Source organism: Nicotiana attenuata, unplaced genomic scaffold, assembly GCF_001879085.1.
Source record: "Nicotiana attenuata strain UT unplaced genomic scaffold, NIATTr2, whole genome shotgun sequence".
Classification (NCBI taxonomy): Eukaryota; Viridiplantae; Streptophyta; class Magnoliopsida; order Solanales; family Solanaceae; genus Nicotiana; species Nicotiana attenuata.
In genome coordinates this window covers 10,542-19,731 of record NW_017672992.1, presented here as the reverse complement: position 1 = coordinate 19,731, position 9,190 = coordinate 10,542, and the positions used below count along the sequence as shown (strand labels likewise).

General features: G+C 33.7%; 2 protein-coding genes across 2 annotated transcripts; both read left to right on the top strand.

Moving 5' to 3' along the window:
• Positions 1-774: 774 nt before the first annotated feature.
• Positions 775-2,185, top strand: LOC109215121. The gene is made up of 3 exons (XM_019379143.1): positions 775-879; positions 1,077-1,967; positions 2,039-2,185. The coding sequence occupies exons 1-3, from the start codon at positions 775-777 to the stop codon at positions 2,183-2,185; spliced, it is 1,143 nt and encodes a 380-aa protein (XP_019234688.1).
• A 5,229-nt stretch (positions 2,186-7,414) lies between these two features.
• LOC109215124 (myb-related protein Myb4-like) lies at positions 7,415-8,969 on the top strand. The gene is made up of 3 exons (XM_019379147.1): positions 7,415-7,637; positions 7,807-7,936; positions 8,247-8,969. The coding sequence occupies exons 1-3, from the start codon at positions 7,505-7,507 to the stop codon at positions 8,800-8,802; spliced, it is 819 nt and encodes a 272-aa protein (XP_019234692.1). The 5' UTR covers positions 7,415-7,504; the 3' UTR covers positions 8,803-8,969.
• The last annotated feature ends 221 nt before the right edge of the window (positions 8,970-9,190 follow it).

The following is a 9,190-nucleotide window of genomic DNA, read 5'->3' as shown; positions in this document are numbered from 1 at the left end:
CGACGCGAGGCCTTGCCTTCTTCTCAACTCTTTAAGAGCTAGAAGAAGAGCAATTGCTTATATACCCATAAAAAACCTCTTCCTCTTCCAATATGGGACAATGCCCATTTGCCAAGGGAGGGGGAACTTAAAATTTCACTCAAAAATTTCATTTCCCTCCATTTCCCATTCACCCTCTTTTAAGTATTTAATATATTAATTAAATACCTTAAAAACCCAACAATGAGCACCCGTTGGCCTCGGTAAAAATATTGTATATATATTCTATATATATAAGTTAATACAGGGAGGACCCCTATAAATATATTATGCGGCACCCTCAGTCACAAAGACTGGATAGAAGAGTTGGTTTGTGGGAGTAGCTGCCTTCTTCAAGAGCCAGGTTCGAAACTCAGGTCCAACACTCAATTTTTTTTTTGATTGGGTCTCATTCGGTCAGACCTTTAATTGAATCTTAATTTCGTTCAAAGTTTATAAATACATGCCTACTCCCTTTTCTCTCTCTTTGACATCAGGTTATTTCTTCTAAACCCAAAACAAATTTCATAGGTTAAAAATACAAGCCTACTCCCTTTTCTCTCTCTTTGACATCAGGTTATTTCTTCTAAACCCAAAACATGCTCCAAAAAATGATATGATGACTTCGCCAAAAATTCAAAAGGATATTGTGAGTGCTTGTGCACAAGAGACCGTGAAAGCTATAATTGATGACTTGGATGGAGATTATTTTGGGATATTAGCTGATGAGTCCAAGGATATTTCACACCATGAACAATGGCCTTTGCTTTGCGGTATGTTGACAAAAAAGGCCAAGTGAACGAGCCATTTATTAGTCTTGTTCGTGTTAGTGATACATCTGCAAAGTCGTTGAAAGAAGCAGTACTTTCTTTGCTAATGAAACACTCATTAAGTCCATCCAAAATACGTGGACAAGGCTATGATGGGGCTAGTAATATGCAGGGAAAGATGAATGGCCTTAAAGCTTAATTTTGCAAGAAACTCCATGGGCATATTCTGTTCATTGTTTTGCACATCAATTACAATTGACACTTGTAGCCGTTGCTAAAAAACACTAGGAGGTTGAGACTTTCTTTGCTATTGTTACTAACGTGTTGAATATAATTGGAGTTTCTTTTAAGCGTAGAGATCAACTTCGGGATCATCAAGCAGAATTGTTGGAGCAATTGTTAGAGAGTGGTGAAGTTCAAAGTGGGAAAGGATTAAATCAAGAGCGGGGGCTTCAAAGGCCAGGTGACACTCGTTGGGGATCACATTGTAAAATATTGGATGACTTTGTTATTTTATTTTCTTCTATTGTTCATGTGCTTGGGGTGATTGAATGTGAAGGTGATGTTAATGATAGGTTGCAAGCAGAAGCTTTTTCGAGTAAAATTAAAGCATTTGAATTTGTTTTCTTGCTTCACTTAATGTTGAAAGTGTTGATAATGTCAAACGAGTTGAGCAAAGCATTACAGAAGAAAGATCAAGATATTGTCAATGCCATGGTATTTCTTGATATCACAAAGGAAAGGTTGCAAGAAATCAGAGATAAAGGATGGGAACCATTGATGGATGAAGTATATTTATTTTGTGCAAAACATGATATTTTGGTGCCCAAGATGGAAGAATTCTATATTCCTGGAAAGTCGAAGCGTAGGCCTTCTAGTGTTACTTATTCACATCACTTACGTGTTGAGCTTTTTTATGCCGTGATTGATTTGCAACTTCTGGAGCTTAATAGTCGTTTTGATGTTGTGAGTAGTAACCTGCTTCTTGGTATGGCTATCTTGAATCCGGCTAACTCATTTGCTAATTTTGATAAGGAAAGAATAATGACATTGGCCAAGCATTATCCCGATGAGTTTGGTGAATTGAAGCTTCGAGATCTTAGTCGCCAACTTGACACTTTCATATGGCATATGCAACATGGTGACCCTAGGTTCTCTGATTTGAAAGGAATTATATTGGTGATTTGGCGAAAGCATTGGTTGAGACAAATAATGTGCAGACTTATTCACTTGTTTATTTGCTTGTGAAGTTGACTTTAATTTTACCTGTCGCAACTGCAACGGTGGAAAGAGCATTCTTATCTATGAAGTACATCAAAGATGAATTGCGTAGTAGTATTGATGATGCATTTTTAAATGATTGTTTAGTTTGTTACTTTGAGAAGGAAGTGTTGTAAATATAAGCAATGTTGCTATTATTGACCGTTTTCAAAATATGAAAACATTCGAGTTCAACTATGAGTGGACAATATACTTTTGTTATATTAGTATCAAGTTAATGGTATTTGATAATATTGATGTTTTTATTTTGATGATAAATTATCATAGTCATTTCAAAGAGTTACACCCGAACTTTATTGTTGGCGATTGGCATACTAAAAACAATGGTGCCCCCGTAAGGCTTAAATCCTGGGTCCGCCTCTGGTCCAAACGCCCACTTAATATTATATGCGACTCTAATGATGAATAAAGTTAGAATTTGATAATATTATGTTGAATTAACCTATAATAACAGATAATTATGTGTGCGGATAAAATCAAGGGTAAAATTATCCCCGATTTCCCAATGAGAGAACGAAGGGGAAGCGCGGTTCAACGTGATTCTAAGCGAGGCCAGGAACCCCTCATATCGAGACCCAGAGAGAATGCACGATGTATCTAAGATCGAATATGGTAAAGCGACGTACCCCGGACCAAGTATAGCTTCTGGACCTCGTGAGACGCGAAGAACAGTTATGCATGATGGATAGGGGGCCATAATATTCGCCATCAACCGGATATTACAGAGCGGATCCCGTTCAGTCTCAATTATAGACCAACAATTACCGGGAAAAGAAGATTTTCACCCTTTTAATACTTGTACTAGGACTGAAATTTTCCTATTATATAAATGGGAAGTTTTTCTTTAGTCTGACACATTGTAAAACAGAATCCAAAGCAATAAAAGTTTACTTTAGTCTGACACATTGTAAAACAAGAATCCAAAGCAATAAAAGTTTACTTTAGTCTTCTAGTTAATAGTTATTGTTCAAGGCATTACTCATTTGTTCTTTTCTTCACTCGCGACCGAGCTTGAATTGAGGGTCCAATCGAGGACGAGTTCCACTGTTCAATCTAAGATCAGACTTGGTCATTACATTGCGATTGGTTTGATAGTTTATTTTGTCTTTAATTCATTTACATGTTATTCATAATTATTCGTATTGAATTAAACCACGTATCCTTTAAATTGCTTATACATTTAATTGTTACTCATTTCTTGGGTAAACAAATTCTAGTGACGAACGTAGCAAGTTCACTAATTCAATTGAACACAATATTTTTGATACATAGTGTGTGTTTGTGGGAGAGCAAACCTACTGAAGTATAAACCTATGATTTAAAAATTGTAATGAGTTCAGTAATAAGAATATAAAGGTCTAAAAATTTTAGACCCGCCTATGAAAAATTACATATATCAAGTTTTATATAATAAAACAACAACTTACAATTATACATTAATAATATGCAATTCATATATACAACTTAATAGGGATGTCCTCTCTAACTATCAAGAAAGGAGCTACTGTTCTACTCACGAGTTCGATAGAATTCAATAGCTTTGGCTCAAACTTTATATTTATATTAAAAAATCAACTTTGTACATATAAATACTTTATCAATAATTAAGTTGTCTTCTAAAATTTGGAATCCTCACTCCGCTTATGCTACATTTCACTTTAAGATCCCCTTTTTCACTTTGAACTCGTTAGACATTGCGAAATAATGTTTTAATGTTTTAATGTTTCATATTCTGCATTCATATTATTTCCTAGACAGGACACATTAACATGTGGACCACAAACCAGGCAAATCCTCGTATGTATCACGTGTCAAATAACCCCGTCCACACTCGCCCATCAATAATTTATGTCCGGTGCATTTTTGGGCAAGTAACATATTTGGTCGGTCGGTCAAAAATAATTATATTGATTAATTAAATACATAAAAATTATATATTGATCAAAAATAAAGGTAATCGGTGCACAAGATATCCGCATTCACGTAAGATTCGGGGAAGAGCCGCAGTCCTAGGAGTATAACGTAGACAGCCTACTCTAATGTAAGCATTACAAACTGCTTTCATTGCTCGAACTCGTGACCTATACAATAATTTTATTTTTATATATATATATATATATATATATATATATATATATATATATTAACGGCTGTTATGTTTTTGAAGCGGCTATATACTATAATTTTCCCTATATTTTTGTCCCCAAGGTTGGCCAGCTTTTTGTTGTTTTCACATACTGTGAAATAGTTAAGAGTAATGATTTCATAGTACGAAACTCAAATTATTTCCACACCAGTAGAGCTGTCAAAATGGATTTAGTCCGTGAAGCCAGCCCAACCCAGCTTGCTACTTAGGTAGGGTTGAGCTAGGATTTTTTGAGCCCATTTAAAACCGAGGCTTATAAGCCCGGGCCAACTCGGCTCGCTAGCCGTTGAGGCTTGATCGAGGCTAGGCTTGGGCCGGCCCGTGGGCTAAAAATAAACAAATTAATTAAATATTTAATATTTAAAAAAGTAAAAACTAAAAAAAACTATTAACTCATTCCCCAACCCTAGATTGCTCATTTACCCTTCGATATCAACTAGAATTTAGATTTTTGACATGCATGTAATATGACAAAATTAATTTTTCTTTTGCTTAATTAAAAGCGAATTCGAAAAGTTTTAGTTGGCCAGTAATAATTATTTGTCAAAAGAAAATATTACTTTAAGTGGCCAATGATCAGTTCAGATTACTTTAATATACTATTAATATTTAAACTGCTCTTTAGTATAGAAAAAGATCAATTTTGAATACACCAAAAAAAATAAAAATAATTTACCACTAGCAAATTTCAGGAATTTTAAAAATTGTAGGGACTATAATGATGAAATCAACGAATGATATTAATCCTAAATTAAAAAACCTCAGCATTTAAACTTATTGAAGCGATCCATGAATCTGAGGATAATGAAAGAAAAACATTAAGAAAATATTCATGTAACTTTAAAAAAGAAGAGTTAGAGATATAGAGAATTTGCGTTTCAATTACGAGATTCCTCATCAAATATCAAGCATTTTTTACGCTCTAAGCAAATGAAGTTATTTACATGATTAATCAGATATGTCACGAAAAAATATTTAAGGATTTAAATAAATTCTTTTTTCTTAAAAAAAAAACTGAAGGGCCGGCCCGCCCTAGCCCGCGGCCCTCTTAGGGCTGGGTTGGGCAGGCCATTTTAAGGCCCGTTCATGTGGCGGGCCATCCCGTCCTAGCCCACCAAATTTAAAAGCTCGCGAGGCTTGGGTTGGGTTGGCCCGTTTTGACAACTCTACACACCAGCATGTAATAAATACTACTAGTAGATAGTAAGAATTTAGAAATACTGAATTTCAAGGGAAATATAGTATTATTGATTAGAAGATGTATTTTTTCCAAAGGAAACTTATGTCCAAATAAAATTTAGAACTTTCACATATTTTTCATCTTCAAGTCAAATATTACACAGAGAAAAAGTCAATATTATATTACACGGTCCTCTCCCCTGCATCCATCTTCTTCGTTCTTTGTTCTTATACTCTTCTACAATTTCAGTTTTTTCCTTCTCTTCTTCTAAATCTACGTCCAAAACCCAGAGCTTTATTTTCTCCCTTTTTTTCTTTTAAAATATATTTCACACTACAGAACACTCATTTTCCCTTTTATTGATCACCTTCATTCATCACATAATTACACTTATTTTCCATTTTTATTTGGTAAAAAATTAAGCTCATTTTTTATTTTAGTATTCTACTGATTTCAATTTAAATCTTATGAAATATTGGCGGTGAGATGATAACAATACAAAATAACACTTGTATTCAAAAAAGAAGTGATCTTCTGAAAAAAAAAAAAAAAAAAAGACATGTCGGCATGTTATGTTTAATTGACACACTTTTGCTGGGTTTAGTATAGAGAGTTCAATAGATGCGTACCTCAATTAAGTGTTTAATGAAAAATGATATCAACTTTTAAGGGTTGTATTTGGCCAATTTGAAGACACAATTTCAAGTAAAATGATAGTTTTTGCTCACAAATATTCGACTTTAACGAAAATATTTCACTGTTAATTCAAATATTGTCCATAAGCCTATGTAAACATCCAATTTTAGTTTTTCAAGCTAAATTTATATTTTAAGAGACTAAATAAATGTGCCATATATAAGTCATAAAAGATTGTAATTACTCCTATTTTAATTTATGTGTCTTTTTTTAGTCTGTTTAAAAAAAATACATCTTTCTATATTTTATTATACTAAATCTTTAATTAACTCCAACTTTTTATATGGCATATTTAAGACATATTTAAGATTCAAGCACATTTTAGTATATTGTACACATTTTTAGTTTAAAACTATAAAATTTAAAATTCTTCAATATTTTCTTAAACCCCGTATCCAATCAAACCAAGTTACATAAATTAAAACAAAGGACGTAAGAAATTTACAAAAATTGTATTAACAAAATTATATAACTCTATAATTAACGGCATGACATAAGTCGAGTGGCGACAAAGCTAAATCGAATTATAGACAGAACTGAGTCCAAATCGGATTTACTTGTCGTCCGTACAACCAAATAATTCTCCTACTAAAAATTTCATATATCATACAATAAATTAGATAAAGATGTGTGAATACAACATTTTAGTAATTAATTCATTTTCCAGACATTAATTTGTCATGATCAAGACAAACTGAGCCCTACTCTCATTCTATGTGTTTTCTTGAGTGAGGTTGGAGTTACAGGGGCGGATTTAGGGGGTGGGGGCGGACTCGAACTCCCATTCGTCGAAAAATTACACTGTATATAAGGCAAAATTTATTTTTTACCTCTATATATATTATGTTTTGAATCCCCTTGATGCAACCCAAAAGCATGGTTTAGTACTGAATGGGGTTCAAAACCTTTGTATGGTCATTGGTTCCATTCCCATTAGCTACAATAATTTTTTTTCTTTTTTGAACTCCCATAGTGGAAATCCTGCCTCTGCCACTATCTGAGTACCGGATCCAGAATTTAAAGGTGGCGGGCACATGATCTGACTGTTCAACCAGTACTTCCATCGGTTTTTGATTTTAATTAAGGGATTCAATTAAAATATATGATCGCTTTCAACATATATATATATATATATATATTAAAAATTTTGCCGCAGTTAGCCAATCTAATAATCCCCTTTCTCCCAAGCATAGGCCCGCCTCGGGTCAGGATCGTCAACGCACGAAAGAATCATGCGTTTTTTGGAACGGAATATTACTACAGTTGTACAAATCCTTTTTACAGACCTCCCACAGACTAGTATTAATACCAGAACTACATCGTCGCTATTACCAACTTCAAATTCCAAGTGAAAAAGCAAACTGAGAAAAACACAGAAAATAGAGAGAGAGAGAGAGAAAACAGTGAGAGAAAATGGGCAGAGCTCCTTGCTGTGAAAAGCTTGGATTAAAGAGAGGTCCTTGGAGCAAAGAAGAAGATGACTTACTCATCAATTATATTAATAAAAATGGCCACCCTAATTGGCGTGCACTTCCCAAACTTGCAGGTAATTAAAAACATAAATCAATTTAGTATTATGTCATGGTCCTGACCACATTATTGCCTTTCGTCTTGTAAATCAAGACGAAGGGCAACAATGACAAAGGACAATAATATAAAAATATTTTGTTGCGCGTCAAGTTTAAATCTTGAACGCTGCATTGTTCTTATTTTAGGTCTGTTAAGGTGCGGAAAAAGTTGTCGTCTCCGATGGACTAATTATTTGCGACCTGATATTAAGAGAGGGAACTTTACTCCTGAAGAAGAAAACACCATTATCAAGTTGCATCAAGTTCTTGGAAATAGGTTCGTATTTATTTTTTTGCCCGCATTTTGTCATTTGCCAAAGGCGGTAAGCTAGAGAAATGGCAGGAGTTGATCTCTAATTAACTTAGAAAAAACAATCGGGTAGATCCAAAATTTTAACTTAAAAAGCTCAAGATCTTGCGTTTCTCTAAATATGAGTTTGAAAATTAATAATTTTGGTATTCTCTTAAATCCAAAACTTATTTACAAAAATAGAAATAAAAATCGGTAATATAATAAACCGACTGCCTATACAAGTTTTTGCGTACAATAAAAATTGTTTGATTTTAATAGAATAATTAATTTGCAGGTGGTCTGGAATTGCAGCAAGGTTACCGGGACGAACAGATAATGAAATAAAAAACATTTGGCATACTCGTTTGAAGAAGAGAGCGGATGATAAATCTCAACCTCAACAAACTCAAGAGATACAAGATCAACAAACCATGGAAACATCAAAATCCGAGGAAAATTTGGTCACACATTCATCAGAGCCCGAAAATTCTGAGGAAATATCAAGTCCTAAAACAAACTTCCAGATTCAACAACACCCAAATTCTTCGTCGTCAACATCGTTTAGTGGAGATTCATGTTCAAACACAACTGCTACGAGTATGAGTACGAGTTCTCTTGCTGATGAATCAAGAGATCAAATACTGTTGGACAATTTGCTTGAAGTTGACGACAATTTTTGGTCCGAGGTACTATGGGCACCAGCTGAAACTAATGACTATAATCTTTCAGATTTGTCATTTTCTTCATTGGAGGAAAATTACGAGCTTAATTCTAGCTTGAATGATAACTGGTTTTGGGATGATCTTTTTTCAACAGCCAATGAGTTGATGTTAGAATTGCCTGAATTATGAGTCCAAAAAGGAATAAACATTTTCTTTTTTTGTTGCCTTTTTTGGTGTACAATAATTGAGAGCACGGGAAGCTAATTTTTAAAGCTAGTGACCAAAAGTTTTGTGACAATAAATCATGATTAGTTGAATGATCATTGAATGTTAGTCATTACTTTTACAATCTAAAAGGATAATTTATACATTGCATTTTTAAAAATATATGGTACAAATATTCCAATTGTACTCGCTGTTTTGTTTCAGAAAAGATTGATAATTACTACTATTATTTTTTATCTTTTATTCGAATGCACACGGACATTGGAACTAGCTAGGTTGTCAATAAGGAAAAATTCAAATCTAAGAAAAATATTAGAAAGCAAATATAGAGGAAGGTTGATAATTTAAACAG